The 22,201-nt window shown below is 47.7% G+C and overlaps 1 protein-coding gene across 29 annotated transcripts in view; it reads right to left on the bottom strand.

Annotated features, from left to right (window-relative positions):
• The window catches only part of LOC140429166 (teneurin-3), a 3,593,949-nt gene that overhangs the window by 82,592 nt on the left and 3,489,156 nt on the right, over window positions 1-22,201 (bottom strand). For all 29 annotated transcript variants that reach the window (XM_072515817.1, XM_072515806.1, XM_072515811.1 and 26 more), the window contains one exon: window positions 17,250-17,393. In XM_072515817.1, the coding sequence (XP_072371918.1) occupies window positions 17,250-17,393 (144 nt within the window). The remainder of the gene's footprint in view (window positions 1-17,249; window positions 17,394-22,201) is intronic.

The raw sequence follows: 22,201 nt of genomic DNA, 5'->3' as shown, positions 1-22,201 counted from the left end.
TCGGCTGTTATGGAAAGACATTTTTTCCTTCTTTATTCTCCCATTGGTTGTGGACATCGCTGGCTGGGCCATCATTTATTGCCGATCCCTAATTGCCCTTGAATTGAGTGGCTTGCCAGGCCATTGCTAGAGCAAAGTTAAATTGTTGAGGGTCTGGAGTCACATGGAGGCCATGTACAGATGGCAGTTTCCCTTCCCTCAAGGACATCAGTGAACTAGATGGGTTTTTCTAAACAATCGTTGATTGCAGTCGTGGTCACCAAGATTGAGATTACTGAATTCAAATTCTACCAGCTGCCATGGTGGGATTTGAACCCATGTACCTCTGGATTACTAGTCAAGGGATGTTCCTAGTTTGTCACCATCATCCCACCCACCAATACAGTTACCAATTGATCTCTCACATTGTTGCTCATCACAGAATGTGAAGCCTAATGAAAACAGTCCTGAAAATAATGAATCATTTCAGACACAAGTAACATTTATATTTGTTTTGAGGACCAGAAGAAGCTACAAAATGCATTCAATCTAGGGTTTTTTCAAAAGGTACTGAGCAAATCTGTCACATGGAAAGGTTAGAAGCTATTATTAAACATGTTATAACATGACGCTTCAAGGTTATCAGGCAGCGTCAACATGGTTTTGTGAGAGAAAAATCATGTTTAACCAATTTATTGGAGTCCTTTGAAGAATTAATATGTGCTGTGGATAAAGGGAAAACTACTGGATGTGGATAGATTTCCAGAAGGCACTGAATAAGGTACCACAGCAAAGGCTATTGCGGAAAGTAAAAACGCATGGCGTAGAGGGTAACATATTGGCATTCGCAGAGGTTTGGCTAACTAACAGGAAACAGAGTAGGCATAAATGGGTCTTATTCTGGGTGGCAAGGTGTAACGACTGGTGTGCCACAAAGATCAGTGATGGGGCCTCAACTTTTTACAATTGACATAAATAATAATCTGGGACGGTTTGTTTTTCAGCCGGAGTTTATTGGCTGGATTAGGTTGTTGGATTAGGCTGTTGTACAGGGCCCCGGTTGCAAGCATTCGCATTAATACAACACTTCCGGGTTATTTTTGTTTGCACCGGGGAACAAGGCAAGGATGCCCACTTTCCCCATTGCTTTTTCCATTGGCGATTGAACCATTGGCGATGGCGCTTAGGGCATCAACAGAGTGGACGGGTACAGGGGGGGGGTTTGGAACTTTGAGTGTCCCTATATGCAGACGACTTGCTGTAATATGTTATGAACCCAGTTTCTAGTATGAGTAGGATTATGGAGATACTGGCTAAATTTGGCTCATTTTCAGGGTACAAGTTAAATGTGGGGTAAATGCGAGGTGTTCCCGGTAAGTTCCCAGGTATAAGGAAGGGACCTGGAGAAGTTGCCGTTTTACCTGGTGAGGTTGAGTTGTTGGTATCTGGGAATACGAGTGGCGCATAGTTGTCCTCTGTTGCACAAGTTGAATGTGGCTAACTCGGTAGAGGGGTGAAGAAGATTTTAAAGAGATGGCATGTTCTTCCGCTAGCATCACGGATTCAAACAGTAAAAATGATGATCCTCCCGAAGCTTTTATTTATTTTTCAGCATTTCCTGATTTTCCTGCTTTTTGGGAGGTAAATAGGATAATTCCGGCTATTATATGGGCAGGTAAGGTGCCTCGGATTCGGAGAGTATTTTTGCAGAGGGACAGGCGGTCGGGGGGTTGGCATTACCGAAATTAAGGAATTATTATTGGGCGGTGAATGTGGAGAGGGTTCGGAAATTGTTCATGGAGGAAGTGTCGGTTTGGGGGCGGATGGAAGAGGCTTCACGTATGGGGACAAGTTTCAGGACACTGGTGATGGCTGTGTTTCCGTTCCCGCTGACTAAATACTCTGCGAGTCTGCTGGTGGTTGCTTCGTTATGAGTTTGGAATCAGCTGAGGCAACATTTTAAGCTAAAGGGCATGTCACTGTGGGTGTCAATTTGCAGAAATCATTGATTTATCCCAGCAGGGTGGGATTCAATGTATAGAGTTTGGGAACGGGAGGGGAGGGAGAGGTTTCGGGACCTCTTCGTGGAAGGTAGATTTGTAGAGTTGGGGGAGCTGGTAGAGAAGTTTCAGTAGCCATGGGGGAATGGGTTTGGGTATTTGCAGATGAGGAATTTTGTGAGGAAGGAGTTGGCTACGTCTCCCTGGTTACCCCCACTTCGTTGCTGGAAAAGATTGTGCCTGAGGATGTGGTAAGGGAGGGCAAGATTTCTGATACTTATGGGCAGTTAGTGGAGAGGCAGAGGGCCTCAATGGAGGAGATAAAGTGGAAATGGGAGGAGATGCTGGGTGGTGCATTTGAGGGGAGGTTTGGAGAGAGGTATTATATAGGATAAACTCGACCTCTCCATGTGCGAGATCGAGTTTAATTCAATTTGAAGTGGTGCACAGAGCACGTATGACAAAGACGTGCATGGGTGCGTTTTTTCCGGAGGTGGAGGACAGATGCAAGTGGTGTTTACGGGGGCGGCTAACCACACACATAGGTTTTTGTCCTGTCCGAGATTGATGGGATTTTGACAGTCCTTTTCAGGACAATGTTAGAGACCTTGGGGGTGAGGGTGGCCCCAAGCCCATAGGTGGTGGTATTTGGGGTATCGGAAGGTCTGGGAGTGCAGGTGGGGAGAGAAGTTGGCGTGTTGGCCTTTGTCTCGCTGATAGCCCAGAGGAAGATCTTGTTCGGGTGGCGGGCTACAGAAGAGCCAAGCGCAGTGGGGTGGGTGAGAGGCGATTTGATTAACATTTTTAAGGTCCTGAGGAGACTTGAAGGGTTGATGTGGAGAGGGTATTTCCTCTTCTGAGATAATCTAGAACTAGGGGTCATTGTTTAAAAAAATGGGGTAGACCACTTAGGACAGAGATAAGGAGAACTTTTCTCTCTTCGAGGGCTGAGTGTGTTTTGAACACTCTTCCTCAAGAGGCAGAGGAAGAAGTGTCTTTATTTTTAATGCAGAGCCAGATAGATTCTTGATAGACAAGGAGGCGAAAGGTTACCAGGGATACTTGGGAATGTGGATTGATGTTACAATCAGATCAGTCGTGATCTTATTGAATGGCGGAGCAGGACCGAGGGGCCAAGTGGACTATGCCTGCTCCTAATTAATTTTTTAAAAAACGCATTTTATTCAAACTTGCATCAAAGTAGGTTACAGCAAATAAACGCCCCGGTAAACATTCTTCCCAACAGTCAACTATACAGTTTGTGCAGATTTTTCTCCTTTTTTATCCCCCCCTCTCCGTCACCCAGCCCCCCCCCCCCCCCTGCGACGAACAGCTCCTCAAACACGGTCACAAACATCCCCCACCTTTGCTCAAGCTCCCCTGCTGAGCCCCTTTACTCATCCTTTATCTTCTCTAACCGCAGGAAGTCATACAGGTCACCCAGCCATGCTGCTACCCCCGGTGGCGATGCCGACCGCCACTCCAGCAAAATTTGTCGCCGTGCAATCAGAGAGGCGAAGGCCAAGACATCGGCCTTCCTCCTCTCCATGAGCTCTGGCTTCTCTGAAACCCCAAATATCGCCACCAAAGGGTCCGGGTTCATTCCCTCCTCCACTATCCTTTCTAACAATGCAAACACCCCCGCCCAGAATCTTCCCAATTTTTCATAACCACAAAACATGTGCGCATGATTCGCTGGCCCCTGCCCACACCTCTCACACTCATCTGCTACCCACTGAAAGAACCCACTCATTTTTGCCCGAGTCATATGCACCCTGTGCACCACCTTAAAGTGTATCAGGCTCATCCTTGCACAAGAGGTCCTGTTCACCCTTCGCAGTGCCTCACTCCATACTCCCCAATTGATCTCCATTCCCAACTCCGCTTCCCATTTCTCCTTGATCTTCACCACCCACTCGCCTCCCTGCTCCCCCAGCCACTTGTATATATCCCCAATTCTTACCTCCCCTTCCACATCTGGGAGCAGCAGTCGCTCCAGCAGGGTGTGATGTGTTGGGTGTTCTGGATCACAAACAGGTCACCAACACTGGAAGTGGTGCAACTCTATTTTATTATAAGGTTAACTATATTAACATACTAGAACAGTGGGTAAATGCAATACCAGCTTTAACTGTTGACCCTTGCCTAGTCCTAACCAGGTGATGCACTCAGCACATGGTGAATGTCTGTGTTGCAGCCTGTGAGCTCTGTGCTCCGAGCTGGCTGCTACTAGAATGAGTGGGAACTCTCCTGTCCCCTGTCTTTATAGTGCGTGTGCTCTCACTGGTGATTGGCTGCGGTGTTGTGTATGCTGATTGGTCCCACTGCATGTCCATCAGTGTGTGTGTGTGTGTGTGTGTGTGTCTGCACCATGATATACTGGTGTATATTATGACATCCCCCCCTTTTATATAAAGAATATGTGCCTGCGTGACAATAAATATTGTGTCGTGAATGTACCTGACTATGTGTGTGCGTGTTATTTACATGACTGTGTACATGAGGCTAATCTATTTACACGGAAAGGTGCCTGGTGCCGAGAAATAGAGTGTCACATCAACAATGAAATGAACATTATATACAAACTACTGGAATGATGAAACAGGATAACAGAACAGATCAAAGAGTCCAACATCGTAAAACTCATAAGTCAAGTCTCTGAGGTGGGCGACGAATTCTGGTTGACCGCCTCAAGGGTGGTTCAGGGGCCACCGGCTGAGGAATGGGCTGGGCCACGGCAGAGTGTGGGAGATGCAGAGTTTTCGGAAACTCCACATAGTCCAGGTTGGGGACAACAGGAGGGCGTGGCACCGGTGGAGGATCACGTAGCGAGCGTGGAACGAGACGAAGGGCACGCCGATTGCGGCGGCGAATGGAACCATCTGGCAGACGAACCAGGAACGAGCGGGGAGACACCTGCCGAAGAACCACAGCAGTTCCAGACCAGCCACCCTCCAGAAGATGGATGCGGACATTGTCATCCGGCGCCAGAACAGGGAGATCAGTCGCCCGAGCGTCACGTGCGCCTTGTGTTGTGCACGAGACTGTTGCATCCGCTGAAGGACCGGAACGTGGTCGAGGTCTGGGACGTGAATGGACGGCACCGTGGTCCTGAGAGTGCGACCCATGAGCAGCTGGGCTGGCGACAGGCCCATGGAGAGTGGGGCCGAACGATAGGCCAGCAAGGCGAGGTAGAAGTCGGATCCTGCATCGGCAGCCTTGCAGAGGAGCCATTTGACGATGTGGACGCCCTTTTCCGCGTTGCCATTGGATTGGGGGTGCAGGGGACTGCATGTCACATGCACAAAGTTGTACCTGCTGGCAAAGTTGGACCATTCCTGGCTCGCGAAGCAGGGACCATTATCCGACATCACAGTGAGTGGGATGCCGTGACGAGCAAAGGTCTCCTTGCAGGCACGGATGACCGCCGATGATGTGATGCTGTGCAGGCGTAGGACCTCCGGGTAGTTCGAAAAATAGTCTACAATCAGAACATAGTCCCTGCCAAGCGCATGGAACAGGTCAACGCCTACCTTAGACCAAGGGACGTGACCAACTCATGGGGCTGTAGGGTCTCACGTGGTTGGGCCGGCTGGAACCGCTGACAGGTGGTGCAGTTGAGCACTGTGTTGGCAATGTCCTCATTGATGCCGGGCCAGTACACAGCCTCTCGGGCCCTCCGTCGGCACTTCTCCACGCCAAGATGGCCCTCATGTTCCAAAACGAGCTGGAACATGCTGTGCGGGATCACGATGCGGTCCAGCTTCAGGAGGACACCATCGACTACTGCCAGATCGTCTCTGCTATTGTAGAACTGCGGGCATTGGCCCTTGAGCCACCCGTCCGTCATGTGGTGCATGACACGCTGTAGTAGGGGATCAGCTGCAGTCTCGCGGCGAATGTGGATAAGGCGTTCATCCGTGGCCGGCAGATTGGAGGCCGTGAAGGCCACATGGGCGTCAACCTGGCAGACGAACCCCTCTGGGTCACACGGGGTGTTGACTGCCCTGGACATAGCGTCGGCTGTGATCAGGTCCTTGCCCGGGGTGTATAGGAGCTGGAAATCGTACCGCCGGAGTTTAAGCAGAATGCGCTGGAGGCGAGGGGTCATATCATTCAGGTCTTTTTGTATAATATTGACCAGCGGGCGATGGTCGGTCTTGACAGTGAATTTGATGGAGGCCGTACACGTAATCATGAAATTTGTCGATCCCAGTCAACAGGTCCAGGCACTCTTTTTCGATCTGCGCGTAGCGCTGTTCCGTGGGGGTCATGGCACGTGATACATATGCAACGGGGCCCATGATGAGGCCTCATCGCGTTGCAGGAGCACCGCCCCAATGCCGGATTGGCTGGCATCCGTTGAAATTTTTGTTTCCTTCGTGTGATCAAAAAAATGCCAATACCGGGGCCGTGGTAAGCTTGGTCTTCAGCTCCTCCCATTCGCGCTCGTGGGTGGGAAGCCATTGGAAGTCTGTCGTCTTCCTGACCAGGTTCCGGAGAGCTGTGGTATGGGAGGCGAGGTTGGGGATGAACTTCCCCAGGAAGTTGACCATGCCCATAAATCGGAGGACCGCCTTCTTATCCGCTGGCTTCTGCATGGCCGTGATGGCTGCCACCTTGTCCGCATCCGGCCGCACACACGACCGGGAGATGTGGTCCCCTTGGAACTTGAGTTCCGTCTGGCCGAAGGAACATTTGGCTCAGTTGAGGCGAAGGCCTTGGTCCCGTATTCGTTTGAAAACGTGCTGGAGGCGACTAATATGCTCCTGCAGGTTGGTGGACCAAATGATGATGTCGTCAACATAGACGCGCACACCCTCAATGCCCTCCATCATTTGCTCCATGATCCGGTGGAATACTTCTGATGCCGATATAATCCCAAACGGCATCCTGTTGTAGCAGTATCTGCCAAATGGGGTATTAAAGGTACACAGCTTTCTGCTGGACCTGTCTAGTTGAATTTGCCAGAACCCTTTTGAGGCATCAAGTTTGGTGAAGATGTTGTCCCGAGCCATCTCGCACGTGATCGCCTCGCACTTGGGGATAGGGTAATGCTCCCTCATTATGTTGCGATTCAGATCCTTTGGGTCAATGCAGATCCGGAGCTCGCCGGAGGGCTTCTTTACGCACACCATGGAACTGACCTAGTCGGTTGGTTCCATCACTCTGGACAGCACTCCTTGATCCTGGAGGTCCTGCAGCTGCTGCTTGAGGCGGTCCTTGATGGGTGCTGAGACTCTGCGAGGTGCATGAATTACAGGTGTAGCGTCTTGTTTGAGCAGGATTTTGTAAGTGTATGGAAGCGTGCCCATGCCTTCGAAAACGTCGCGGTGCTGGTCGATGATGGCATTGAATTGTGCCCTGAAGTCTGCATCCTGGAAGGCAGACGTGTCCGCTGGAGAGAGGGAGTGTACTCGTTGAACGAGGTTTAGGAGTTTGCACGCCTGTGCGCTCAGCACAGAGTCCTTCGAGGAGCCCGCGATCTCGAAGGGAAGGATGGCTTTTCGCGAGTTGTGCGTCACTTCGAGTTGGCATGAACCGGTAGCAGGAATGACGTTGCCATTGTAGTCCACTAGTTGGCAGATCGACGGAAGAATGGTTGGTTTAACCCCAAGGGTCTGAAAGGCTGACCACGCTAGGAGATTAGCGGAAGCACCAGTGTCCAGGCGGAATCATAGCTGGGATCGATTGACCATCAGGGTGGCACACCACTCGTCGTCTGGATCAATGCTGTGCACCATCAGCGGCTGGTGGTTTTGATTTGGGGACAGCCTGTTCTTTGTTATAATATCGACTCAAAAAGGCTCTCTCGGGTCCTCGGTGTCTCTGGTCTGCGGGAAGTCGGAATCGGACTCGGTTTGGGGGTAGGTAACTGCTTGTTGCAGGGTTCTTCGGAGGTTTATTTCATTTCCTGGTTCAATTTGAGGCATTGTGCTGTCATTCCAGGTGAAGGAAGGTTGTTTTACAGCTTTAAAAGATTTTTTCTTTGATTTGGGACGTTTCCTCTTTAAATGGGCGTGGTCCGGGGCCTCTGACATCATGACGCGCGTGACGCAGCACGTAGGAGGCGTTTGCACATGCGCAGATCGCGGTTCCTTTACTGATGGCCGTTTTCGTGATTGCACATGCGCGGCGTCGCGCAAGTGCAGTCCCTTTAGAAAGATGGCCGCCGACCAAAACCGTTCTCTGCTCCGGGATTTCGACCTCGAGGTGAGTACTGTCGCTTCTCTTACCTTTCCTTGCTGGTTGGAGTGTATTTTCCTCACAGTATTTGCTGAATTTGTCCAGGATTGCCTGGAAGTCGCTCCTGTTTTGCCCCTTGGAGAACTTGAATTTTTAAAAGATTTCTTCTGCTCTGGCACCAGCGACGGTGAGGAGAAGCTCTGTTTTTTCAGGATCGGCCAGGTCTTCTAGTTCGGCTGCCAGCAGGAAGATTTCAAACTTTAGCCGGAATGCCCGCCAGCTTTCGCGGAGATCGCTGTGGCACTGGAGCTGCTGCGGAACCCGGATCTTGAACATCTTGCCTGGGTATCGTTGCTGGTTGTCACTGTACGCTGAGGTGCCGGCGATGCGGAGCTGCGGCGGCGGGTTGCTGTTCTCCATACTTCAGGATGCCGGAATGCTGATTAGTTGCAGGTGGGACTCAGAAGTGCTAGTATGCAACCACTCCTTGTACCATGATGTGTTGGGTGTTCTGGATCACAAACAGGTCACCAACACTGGAAGTGGTGCAACTCTATTTTATTATAAGGTTAACTATATTAACATACTTGAACTGTGGGTAAATGCAATACCAGCTTTAACTGTTGACTCTTACCTAGTCCTAACCAGGTGATGCACTCAGCACATGGTGAATGTCTGTGTTGCAGGCTGTGAGCTCTGTGCTCCGAGCTGGCTGCTACTAGAATGAGCGGGAACTCTCCTGTCCTCTGTCTTTATAGTGCATGTGCTCTCACTGGTGATTGGCTGCGGTGTTGTGTATGCTGATTGGTCCCACTGCATATCCATCAGTGTGTGTGAGTGTGTCTGCACCATGATATACTGGTGTACATTATGACAGGGTTTATCCCGGCAATCTAGGGAACCCCTTCCAGACCTTTCGTGCAAAGTCCCTAACCTGTAGATACCTGAACTCACTAACCCTCGGCAGCTCTACCCTCTCCCTTAGCTCCTCCAGACTGGCGAACCCTTCCTCCAACTACAAATCCCTCACCTTGACCAGCCCCACTTCCCTCCACCTCCTGTATACACTATCCATCTCCCCCCATGGTTCAAACCCATGATTCGCGCACAGCGGCGTTAGCACCGACATCCCTTCCACCCTAAAATGCCTCCTCAGCTGATTCCATATCTTCACTGTGGACTGCACCACTGGGCTCCCTGAATACCTACGCGGAGCCATTGGCAACGCTGCAGTCACCATAGCAATCAAACTAGACCTCTTACAGCCTGCCCTAATTCATATCTCTCTATGTATGTTCATATTGATCATTATTTCATGAACATAGAGCAAAGAACATTACAGCGCAGTACAGGTCCTTCGGCCCTCGATGTTGCGCCGACCTGTGAAACCACTCTAAAGCCCATCTACACTATTCCATTATCTTCCATATGTCTACCCAACGACCATTTGAATGCCCTTAGTGTTGTCGAGTCCACTACTGTTGCAGGCAGGGCATTCCACGCCCTTGCTACTCTCTGAGTAAAGAACCTACCTCTGACATCTGTCCTATATCTATCTCCCCTCAATTTAAAGCTATGTCCCCTCGTGCTAGACATCACCATCCGAGGAAAAAGGCTCTCACTGTCCACCCTATCTAATCCTCTGATCATCTTGTATGCCTCAATTAAGTCACCTCTTAACCTTCTTCTCTCTAACGAAAACAGCCTCAAGTCCCTCAGCCTTTCCTCATAAGATCTTCCCTCCATACCAGGCAACATTCTGTTAAATCTCCTCTGCACCCTTTCCAATGCAAGTTCAGTATTTCAATGAATTCCTTATTTAAATCAGCCAATAAATGCATTCACTTAATATTATTAAATGCAGAAAGTAATTTATTAATTATTAAATGTAGTTATAGGGCAGCATGGTGGCACAGTGGTTAACACTGCTGTCTCCCAGTTCCAGGGACCTAGGTTTAATTCCAATCTTGAGTAACTGTCTGTGCGGAGTCTGCACGTTCTCCCCGTGTCTGCGTGGGTTTCCTCCGGGTGCTCCAGTTTCCTCCCACATTCCAAAGATGTGCAGGTCAGGTGGATTGGCCATGATAAATTGCCCCTTACTTATTGTCCAAAAACAAAAAGGTGTGGGGTTACGGGGATAGGGCGGGGAAGTGGGCCTTGGTAAGAGTGCTTGTTCAGAGGGTCAGTACAGACTCGATGGGCTGAATGGCCTCCTTCTGCACTGCAGGGATTCTATGGATAAATGAACGAAATATGCTCAAATCTGTAAATGTTAAGATGGAAGGTTTAATTTTCTGTAGGATTTCATGAAGTTTGAATATTTACAGTTTCCAGTATTTAAAGTGAAAGATTACTGCGTTTAAGAGAAATCTAATCATCTTGCTTCTGAGAAAAAAAATCTAAAAATACATTTGGTTATTGATTTCGACCCTGAATTTGGACCCTGAGGATGGCTCTGCTTTCCTTCCTCAACTTAATGAGTTATTGGCAAAATGCCATAAATGCCTGTATACACCATTTCTCTGGGAATTTCACCAACATTTTACTCAAGAATGTGGCAACCCATGTGGAAACCCATTATGTGTTCCGATTAATGAATCAGTAATTATGGTACAGACTTTGCAATCAGTGGTGAACTGATGGAGCTCACTGTTGGCTGCAAAAAAAACAGCCTCAAAGTTCTAACAATCTCTGTGGTGTCGATTTAAGAAGATGACAGGTGGCCCAGTGGTTAGCACTGCTGCCTCACAGCACCAGGGACTCTGGTTTGATTCCGACCTTGGACGACTGTCTGTGAGGAGTTTGCACTTTCTCCCCTTGTCGGTGTGGGTTTCCTCTGGGTGCTCCAGTTTCCTCCCACAGTCCAAAGATGCTCAGGTTATGTGGATCGGTCATGATACATTGCCCCTCAGTGTCCAAAGGTGAGCGGGCTTACGGTTTGTGAGGGAGTGGGCCTAGGTAGAGTGCACTTTCAGAGGGTTAGTGCAGACTCGATGGGTCAAATGGCCACCTTCTGCACTGTAGGGATTCTATGAAGTTCCTGACGGATCTTTGCAGAGTTGACATCACAGAAAAGCTGTGGCCAGAGTGGCTGGTTGGGATTCTAACCTAAATTTTAAAAAAATTTGAGTATTTGGGAACTAATTAAACATAATAACTTAACTATAATTTAGAGGATATCTAAGCCAGAGATCGGAGAGTATTATAGTTAGCTATCGCATTTCTATTAGAAATCTAGTGCTAGGAAACAGATAGTTGACAGTAACTTTGAAATTTAAAAAAAGTATTTAAAAAAAAAGACAAATTTTAATTAATTGACGCAATGTCAGTTAGAGAGGTGCTGTGCTCTGACTGTGAGATGTGGCAGGTCCGGGAGGCTTCCAGCGTCCCAGATGGCTTCATCTGCAGAAAGTGCACCCAACTGGAGCTCCTCACAGACCGCATGGTTCGGTTGGAGCAGCAATTGGATGCACTTAGGAGCATGCAGGTGGCGGAAAGCGTCATAGATCGCAGTTATGTAAATGTGGTCACACCCAAGGTGCAGGCAGAGAAATGGGTGACCACCAGAAAGGGCAGGCAGTCAGTGCAGGAATCCCCTGTGGTTGTCCCCCTCTCGAACAGATATACCCCTTTGGATACTGTCGGGGGGGGATAGCCTATCAGGGGAAAACAGCAGCAGCCAGAGCAGTGGCACCACGGCTGGCTCTGATGTTCAGAAGGGAGGGTCAAAGCGCAGAAGAGTAATAGTAATAGGGGACTCTATAGTCAGGGGCACAGATAGGCGCTTCTGTGGACGTGAAAGAGACTCCAGGATGGTATGTTGCCTCCCTGGTGCCAGGGTCCAGGATGTCTCCGAACGGGTAGAGGGAATCCTCAAGGGGGAGGGCAAACAGGCAGAGGTCGTTGTACATATTGGTACTAACGACATAGGCAGGAAGGGGCATGAGGTCCTGCAGCAGGAGTTCAGGGAGCTAGGCAGAAAGTTAAAAGACAGGACCTCGAGGGTTGTAATCTCGGGATTACTCCCTGTGCCACGTGCCAGTGAGGCTAGAAATAGGAAGATAGAGCAGATAAACACGTGGCTAAACAGCTGGTGTAGGAGGGAGGGTTTCCATTATCTGGACCACTGGGAGCTCTTCCGGGGCAGGTGTGACCTGTATAAGAAGGACGGGTTGCATCTAAACCGGAGAGGCATAAATATCCTGGCCGCGAGGTTTGCTAGTGTCACACGGGAGGGTTTAAACTAGTATGGCAGGGGGGTGGGCACGGGAGCAATAGGTCAGAAGGTGAGAGCATTGAGGGAGAACTAGGGAATAGGGACAGTGTGGCTCTGAGGCAGAGCAGACGGGGAGAAGTTGCTGAACACAGCGGGTCTGGTGGCCTGAAGTGCATATGTTTTCATGCAAGGAGCATTACGGGTAAGGCAGATGAACTTAGAGCTTGGATTACTACTTGGAACTATGGGATGTTGTTGCCATTACAGAGACCTGGTTGAGGGAAGGGCAGGATTGGCAGCTAAACGTTCCAGGATTTAGATGTTTCAGGCGGGATAGAGGGGGATGTAAAAGGGGAGGTGGAGTTGCGCTACTTGTTCGGGAGAATATCACAGCTATACTGCGAGAGGACACCTCAGAGGGCAGTGAGGCTATATGGGTAGAGATCAGGAATAAGAAGGGTGCAGTCACAATGTTGGGGGTATACTACAGGCCTCCCAACAGCCAGCGGGAGATAGAGGAGCAGATAGGTAGACAGATTTTGGAAAAGAGTAAAAACAACAGGGTTGTGGTGATGGGAGACTTCAACTTCCCCAATATTGACTGGGACTCACTTAGTGCCAGGGGCTTAGACGGGGCGGAGTTTGTAAGGAGCATCCAGGAGGGCTTCTTAAAACAATATGTAAACAGTCCAACTAGGGAAGGGGCGGTACTGGACCTGGTATTGGGGAATGAGCCCGGCCAGGTGGTAGATGTTTCAGTAGGGGAGCATTTCGGTAACAGTGACCACAATTCAGTAAGTTTTAAAGTACTGGTGGACAAGGATAAGAGTGGTCCGAGGATGAATGTGCTGAATTGGGGGAAGGCTAATTATAACAATATTAGGCGGGAACTGAAGAACATAGATTGGGGGCGGATGTTTGAGGGCAAATCAACATCTGACATGTGGGAGGCTTTCAAGTGTCAGTTGAAAGGAATACAGGACCGGCATGTTCCTGTGAGGAAGAAAGATAAATACGGCAATTTTCGGGAACCTTGGATGACGAGTGATATTGTAGGCCTCGTCAAAAAGAAAAAGGAGGCATTTGTCAGGGCTAAAAGGCTGGGAACAGACGAAGCCTGTGTGGCATATAAGGAAAGTAGGAAGGAACTTAAGCAAGGAGTCAGGAGGGCTAGAAGGGGTCACGAAAAGTCATTAGCAAATAGGGTTAAGGAAAATCCCAAGGCTTTTTACACGTACATAAAAAGCAAGAGGGTAGCCAGGGAAAGGGTTGGCCCACTGAAGGATAGGCAAGGGAATCTATGTGTGGAGCCAGAGGAAATGGGCAAGGTACTAAATGAATACTTTGCATCAGTATTCACCAAAGAGAAGGAATTGGTAGATGTTGAGTCTGGAGAAGGGGGTGTAGATAGCCTGGGTCACATTGTGATCCAAAAAGACGAGGTGTTGGGCGTCTTAAAAAATATTAAGGAGATAAGTCCCCAGGGCCTGATGGGATCTACCCCAGAATACTGATGGAGGCTGGAGAGGAAATTGCTGAGGCCTTGACAGAAATCTTTGGATCCTCGCTGTCTTCAGGGGATGTCCCGGAGGACTGGAGAATAGCCAATGTTGTTCCTCTGTTTAAGAAGGGTAGCAAGGATAATCCCGGGAACTACAGGCCGGTGAGCCTTACGTCAGTGGTAGGGAAATTACTGGAGAGAATTCTTAGAGACAGGATCTACTCCCATTTGGAAGCAAATGGACGTATTAGTGAGAGGCAGCACAGTTTTGTGAAGGGGAGGTCGTGTCTCACTAACTTGATAAGAGTTTTTCGAGGAGGTCACTAAGATGATTGATGCAGGTAGGGCAGTAGATGTTGTCTATATGGACTTCAGTAAGGCCTTTGACAAGGTCCCTCATGGTAGAATAGTACAAAAGGTGAAGTCACACGGGATCAGGGGTGAACTGGCAAGGTGGATACAGAACTGGCTAGGCCATAGAAGGCAGAGGGTAGCAATGGAGGGATGCTTTTCTAATTGGAGGGCTGTGACCAGTGGTGTTCCACAGGGATCAGTGCTGGGACCTTTGCTCTTTGTAGTATATATAAATGATTTGGAGGAAAATGTAACTGGTCTGATTAGTAAGTTTGCAGACGACACAAAGGTTGGTGGAATTGCGGATAGCGATGAGGACTGTCTGAGGATACAGCAGGATTTAGATTGTCTGGAGACTTGGGCGGAGAGATGGCAGATGGAGTTTAATCCGGACAAATGTGAGGTAATGCATTTTGGAAGGTCTAATGCAGGTAGGGAATATACAGTGAATGGTAGAACCCTCAAGAGTATTGAAAGTCAAAGAGATCTAGGAGTACAGGTCCACAGGTCATTGAAAGGGGCAACACAGGTGGAGAAGGTAGTCAAGAAGGCATACGGCATGCTTGCCTTCATTGGCCGGGGCATTGAGTATAAGAATTGGCAAGTCATGTTGCAGCTGTATAGAACCTTAGTTAGGCCACACTTGGAGTATAGTGTTCAATTCTGGTCGCCACACTACCAGAAGGATGTGGAGGCTTTAGAGAGGGTGCAGAAGAGATTTACCAGAATGTTGCCTGGTATGGAGGGCATAAGCTATGAGGAGCGGTTCAATAAACTCGGTTTGTTCTCACTGGAACGAGGGAGGTTGAGGGGCGACCTGATAGAGGTATACAAAATTATGAGGGGCATAGATAGAGTGGATAGTCAGAGGCTTTTCCCCAGGGTAGAGGGGTCAATTACTAGGGGGCATAGGTTTAAGGTCAGAGGGGCAAGGTTTAGAGTAGATGTACGAGGCAAGTTTTTTACGCAGAGGGTAGTGGGTACCTGGAACTCGCTACCGGAGGAGGTAGTGGAAGCAGGGACGATAGGGACATTTAAGGGGCATCTTGACAAATATATGAATAGGATGGGAATAGAAGGATACGGACCCAGGAAGTGTAGAAAATTGTAGTTTAGTCGGGCAGTATGGTCGGCACGGGCTTGGAGGGCCGAAGGGCCTGTTCCTGTGCTGTACATTTCTTTGTTCTTTGTTTGATGTGAAGAGGATGTTTTCTCTTGTCAGAGAATCTAGAATTGGGGGTCACTGTTTAAAAATAAGGGGTCAATCATTTAAGACAGCGATGAGGACAAATCTTTTCCCTCAGGGGGTCGTGAGTCTCTGAAACTCCCTTCCTCAAAATGCAGTGGACGCAGAGGCTTTGAATAATTTTAAAGTTGAGCTAGATAGATTTGTGATTAACATAGGGGTGAACGGTTATCTGGGGTACGCAAGAAAGTGGGTTGAGGTTACAATCAGATCGGCCGTGTTCTTACTGAATGGCAGAGCAGGTCGAGTGGCTGAGTGGCCTACTTCTGCTCCGAATTCGAATGTTTATAAGGATTTTCCCTTATTATTGTGTTAATGTATCAAGTCAAAAGGATCTCCAGATGGCCGGCAACAGTGATGTCCGCAAGCAGTTTCATCAGCCAATTACACTGAAGTATTCTTGCAGACAGCAAATCAGGAAGTAAAATGGACTGTTATCCTCTAATTTAATTAAATTTTACGGAGGCTGAAACAAGTGGTTTGGACATCTGCATGGGATTCAGGTAGAACCTGAAATATTAAAAGCAAACTTTAAAAAAAATTAAAATGCTGATTTTTATCATAATGGCGACATTTGGAATTGCACAAATATAACATTTGTATTTTAAGGGTAGTATAGCTGTCAAGCAATAATGATGAACGTAGTACATCATTGAAAACCCTGTCACACTCCCATTCAGCAGGCTATACAGTTTTCAAGGGCTTTTACATTGAGACTAGTAGCATAAAAGGGAAGTTTTCATCAATTCAGTGACTTCTACTTGATTTCAGACAGGGGAATCTTCAGTGGTGCACCCTGTGTTGGAAAATGCAGAATTATTGCCAGCATCTTCTTGATTCTCATTGTGAATTATGAACAGATTCCAGGAGCTGTCAATTTGAGAGTTGTAACAGTATTGAGTTATGTTGCTATTATCATCTCAGATGTTGACAATGTTGCAATGTGTGGTTTATTATGTACCTTATTCCATTGGCATAACACCCTGACATATTATCTATTGGCATACAGTACTGCGTATTATCTACAGGAGTAAGATTATGAGGCTTCACTGCCAGAAATGGGGTCAGAAACAGAATTGTAACATTAGACCATCAATTTTCAAACCCATGTTGGAGAACTGGGTGGGAATAGAAAGCACCATGCTTCCACAAGAATGATGGACGCTGGGTTTGCACAGGGGCATGGGGGGAACAGAAATTCCACCTGTTCCATACGAGGCAAGGCTGCTCAGAAAGCTTCACCAACTGGATTTTCTGCAGGTCCCTCCTCCGGAGAGCCTTGCGTTGGGGCCTGCTGAAAATCTTTGAAATTAGGTGACGTTGGGAACACCAGAAGTTGAATGAATGATAGTCAGGTTTAAAGTTGGATTCCCAGTCAACTTCCCTTATGTTTGTGCAGAGGGTCTGAGCATTTTTGGGCCCTTTCGAATTTAACTGTGGGCTTTCTGGGGCTTTGGTCAAAAGAGAGCAAAGTTCTCACAGGGGGTGATGCTGGACCTTACAAAGCTCCATCTTGTGTGGAGCTGTAGGTGTGACTGCGGCCGGGATTCTCCCATCCCAGTGCTACCGCTGTTAGCGAGGGCGGAGAATTTGGCGCTCAGCCAAATCTCCCATTCACTGCAGCGGGACTGGAGAATCCCACCGGAGTGAACAAACCGGGAATCCCGCCCTGTGTGTCACAGTCAGGAATCCAAATAAGGAATGTATGACATCTATAGCCATAGATAATAGTTGTGCATTTTTTTTTTCACCATCTGAATGACTTACCGTTTTGAACATCCAAAACGTGGTGCTTGTTCAGTGACCAGCCACCCATGTTTGAAGAGTCCAATTCATACCCTTGCAGCACAGAGGTCCTCTTCTCCCAGAGGATGAGGTCCAGACAGGACTCGTACTCATAACCAACAGAAACTGGACAAAGAGAAAGCCATCATTAATTGACTGGTGGGCATGAGCATGTTCTTTCAAATTTACACAACTGAAAGACAAATTCAAAGCACTCCTTCACATGAGGTATAGCAGACATTTGAATGCTTCTTCTCCAAAAGGCTGCAGATGTCAGGTCGAATGAAACTTTCCAGACTGAGATTGCTGTTTGGTCATGGTATCAAGGAATAGTCAACCAAAGGCATGTAAACAGGGTTGAAATACAAGTAGGCCGTGACCTAACTGAATGGCGGAGGGACCTCGAGGACTGAATGGCCAACTTGTGTTCCTAAGTTCAATGAAGCAAAACTGGACATAGATTTCTCCTAGCTGGGCTTCAGCACATTTCTGGCTCTAGGTTTGCTGGAAAATCAGTAAGAAAAGCTCATTTTCCTCAGTCTTTTTTTCTGTCACTGAGCAGCCTTAGTTAGATAAATTAAAATGATGCAAATCGCCTGCAACTCTGGGAGCGTCTGCCTGCTGTCCTGTTAATGTGGGATTTGGCACACATACATTTTTCCACTTTTCAAAAGTAAATACTTAATTGTTTATTTCTTTCCACAGGGCTATAGATACTTACAACATTGAAGGAGACCACAAGGCATCATCTTGCTCCTGTGCCGTTCTGGTGTTCTCCTTAGAGCAGAGAAGGTTATGGAGATTTATAAAGGTACCCAAAACCCTGAAGGGTTTTGAAAGGGTAAATAACGAAAAACTGTTTCCAGTGGCAGCAGGGTCAGTAACCAGACGACAGACTTGGCACAGAACCAGAAGCCAGTTGAAGAGATTTTGTTTTACACAAGAAGTTGTGATCTGGAATGCACTGCTTGAAGGATTGGTGGAAGCAGATTCAATAATAACTTTTTTAAAGGAAATTGGATAAATACTGAAAGAGGAAAGTATTGTCAAGCTTTGGGGACCAATTAGATTGCTCTGCCAATGGGGAAGGTGGTGACGTAGTGGTATTTTCACTAGACTAGTGATCTGGGTTCAAATCCTCTCAGGGCAGATGGTGAAATTTAAATTCAATGAAAATCTGGAAAACCCATCTGGTTCATTAAGTCCCTCCAGGGAAGGCAATCAGCCATCCTTACCTTCTCTGGCTCAGATCCACAGCAAATGTGTCTGACTCTTAAATGTCCTAGCAAGCCACTCTGTTCAAGGGAAATCAGGGATGGGCAATGAATGTTGGCCCAGCCACCAATACCCACATGCAGTGATTTTAAAAAAGAGCCGATTCTGGTCATGCAGAGGATATGCTCTGCGATTCTAAAACTCTGCATGAAAATGATTCATTTAATCTCTCTCTTCAATCTTTTAGAGCCACTTAACTTGATGGTTCCTCCTCATTGACCAAATGTTGGGCCTATTAAGGACTCAAAGGAAAATCTTCATGTAGAAGACATGGCTAAAGAATTAAATTATTACTTTACATCTGTCTTCACAAAGAAAGCTGATAATAAGAAGGTTAAACTTAAAGACAAGCGGAAGCTCTGGATCAGATAGCAAAAATATGACTGAAATTCAGCTTGTTCAGACAGAATGCATCTAAGGAGTTGCTGCAAAGTTAAAAATAGCACTGGTCATAATTTATCAGTCCAGAGTGATTGGTACGGATACCACTGGAGGAGTGTTAATGTTATAAAGAGGAGAGGGATATACCAGTAAATTATAGGTCCGTCAACCCAACATCGGTGATAGGGAAGTTATTGAAAACCATTATCAACGGGGAAATAAATTTTAATTTGGAATGGCATTGATTAGTCAAGGTGTGCCAGCATGCATTTGTAAAAGGCAATGTCGGACTAACTTGCTTGAATTATTTGATCAGATAACAGAGAAGGTTGGTCAAGGTAATGCCGTAGATGGTGTTATGTACAGACTTTTGATAGAAAAATGCCACAATAGGAGGCTTAAGAAGAAAACGATGGACGGCAGGATGTCACGGTGGTTAGCTCTGCTGCCTCACAGCACCAGGGACCGGCTTCAATTCCGACCTCGGGTGACTGTCTGTGTGGAGTTTGTACAGTCACCCTGTGTTTCTCCGGGTGCTCCGGTTTATTCTCTCAGTCCAACGATGTGCAGGTTAAGTGGATTGGCCATGCAAAATTGCTCCTTCGTGTCCAAGGGTTAGGTGAGGTAACAGAGTTATGGGGATACAGGGTTGTGAGGGAGTGGGCTCAGGTGGTGTGCTCTGTCAGAGGATCTGTGCAGACCCAATCTGCGCAGACCCGATGGGCCAAATGGCCTCCCTGCACTGTAGGATTCTATGATAAAAACTCATGGAATTAAAGGGAAAGTGGTGGTGTGGACACAAAATTGTTTCTTTTAATAATAATCATTATTGTCACAAGTTGGCTTACATTAACATTGCAATGAAGCTACTGTGAAATGGCGCCTGTTCGGGGACACAGAGGGAGAATTCAGAATGTCCAAATTACCTAACAGCATGTCTTTTGGGACTTGTGGGAGGAAACTGGAGCACCCGGAGGAAACCCACGCAGACACCGGGAGAACGTGCAGACAGTGACCCAAGCCGGGAATCGAACCTGGGACCCTGGTGTTGTGAAGCCATAGTGCTAACCACTATGCTACCGTGCTTACCTCAGGAAGCACGGAGTGGAGCTGCGTGGATATTTTTCAAACTGGCAAGTGCTTTGTAGCGGAGTTCCTCATGAATCAGTATTGTGTCCATTGCTCTCTAATTTTTATAAATAACTTATAGTCAGGTGTGGGCAGCAGTATTACAAAATTTTCAGACGATCTGAAAGTTGACAACGTAACATAGTAAACGGTGATGAGGATCGTTATCGGCTTCATGGTGAGGCTGACACGATGGTGAAGTGAGCAGAAGCACAGCAGATGGAGTTCAATATGGGGAAGTGTGAAGAGATGCACTTTGGAGAGACTAATATGGAAAGACAATGTACTGTAAATGATTCCATTTATTGCAGGGCAAGTTGGTAAGGCGTGTACAAAACAACATGTGGTATTCTTTGGGTTTATGAATAGAGGAATAGCATAAGAGATCAGGTTCGAACTTTGTACGTTATTGGTTGGACCTCAGCTGGAGTACTGTGGACAAGCTGGGCATCACACTTCAGGAAAGCCGTAAAGGTTTGGAAAACCTTTCCGCACAGCCACTGGCTGAGGTCTGGAATGCACTGTCTGGACGTATGGTGTTCGTAGGTTCGATTGAGACCTTCAAGATGGCATTGGATGATTATTTGAACAAGCAGGGGTACGGGGAAAAGGCAGGAGAAAGTCATGATGCTCATTCAGAGAGCCAGTACATACATAGAATCATAGAATTTGCAGTGCAGAAGGAGACCATTCGGCCCATCGAGTCTGCATCGGCCATTGGAAAGCGCACCCCACACTTCCAACCTAACCCCATTACCCAGTAATCCCGCCTACCCAGTAATCCCACATGATGGGCCGAATAGCCTCCTTCTGCAGCGTAAAAATTCTCTGGCTTTAGAAAATGTATAGAGGAGGTTTACCAGGATGCTACCAGAGAAGAGGGGCTTCAGTTATGGGGAAAGGTTGGAAAGACTCAATATGGAACAGAAAAGAGGTGACCTAATAGAGGTTTTCAAAATTATGAGAGGTTTTGCAGGAGAAATAATTCCCTGTGGCGATTGGGTCAATAATTAGAGGTCATAGGTTGAAAAAGTTGGCAAAATATCAAGAGGGGGATGAGAATACATTTCTACACATAGAGACCTAGTTGTGATCACAAAGCTCTACCTGAAGAAATGCTGGAATCCACAACTAATTTTAAAAGAGAGTTAAACAGCTACTTGAGGTTGAGGAACTTACAGGGGTAGGGACAAAAAGTGAGCATGGCTACTCTTTCAAGGAGCCTCCACATGCTCGATGGACCAAATGGCCTCTTTCTATGCTGCAAGTTTCCATGATTCTATGGCTCCAGAAAGAGAGAAGACAGTCTGTTCAGCCCATCAAAATCATTTTGGATTTTAGAGTCTCAATTGGACCCCTGCTGCAATGGAAAAAGTCTAATTTTATTGCATTAATAATAATAATAGCTTATTGTCACAAGTAAGCTTCAATTAAGTTACTGTGAAAAGCCCCTAGTCCCCACATTCCGGCACCTGTCCGGTGAGGCTGGTACGGGAATTGAACCCGCGCTGCTGGCCTTGTTCTGCATTACAAGGCAGCTGTGCTAAACCAGCCCCTAAAGCCGAGAGACTCCGCTCCCGGGATCTCACTGGCTCCCAACGCCTCGTGAGATCTAATGCAATCTCGCGAGACGTTGAGATGTAAATCACGCGCATTGCGGGCGGGATCACTTTTAGGCAAATCTGCATATTCAAGCGAGACAGCTAGTCTCACTTTAAGTGTGCAGTTTATGAGGTGTTGGGATATATCTCCTCCGCCTCGGAGACCTCGGGCGAGCACCGTTCAGGAGTGGTCTCCACAAACGGGGACCAGATGGAATGGCGCTTGTGGGGGTCCCCAGGGGATTGGAGGGCCCCCAGATGCATGCCCTTTTGGCAGGGTGGTACTATGGCACTGCTGTTGCCACCTTTGTGCAAGCCTGGCATGGCCAATGTACCCAGCCAACACTGCCAGCTGACAGGGGTGCTGCCAAGATGCTAGATTCCCACTGCCAAGGTACCAAGCTGGCATTTTGTTGCACGGTGGTGATCAGGCCGGTGGTTCTCTGTGTGGGTGTTGCGGAGGGGGGGGGGGGGGGGAGTTGTGGGAGGCGGTGGGGCAGGAACCCTCCCATAGTGCATTGGGGTGGGGGTCAGGGATCGCTTCATAGA

The sequence above is a fragment of the Scyliorhinus torazame genome, chromosome 9 (assembly GCF_047496885.1).
Source record: "Scyliorhinus torazame isolate Kashiwa2021f chromosome 9, sScyTor2.1, whole genome shotgun sequence".
In the NCBI taxonomy this organism is placed as follows: domain Eukaryota; kingdom Metazoa; phylum Chordata; class Chondrichthyes; order Carcharhiniformes; family Scyliorhinidae; genus Scyliorhinus; species Scyliorhinus torazame.
Note: the sequence above shows the minus strand (reverse complement) of the source record. Positions and strands in the feature narration are given on the sequence as shown.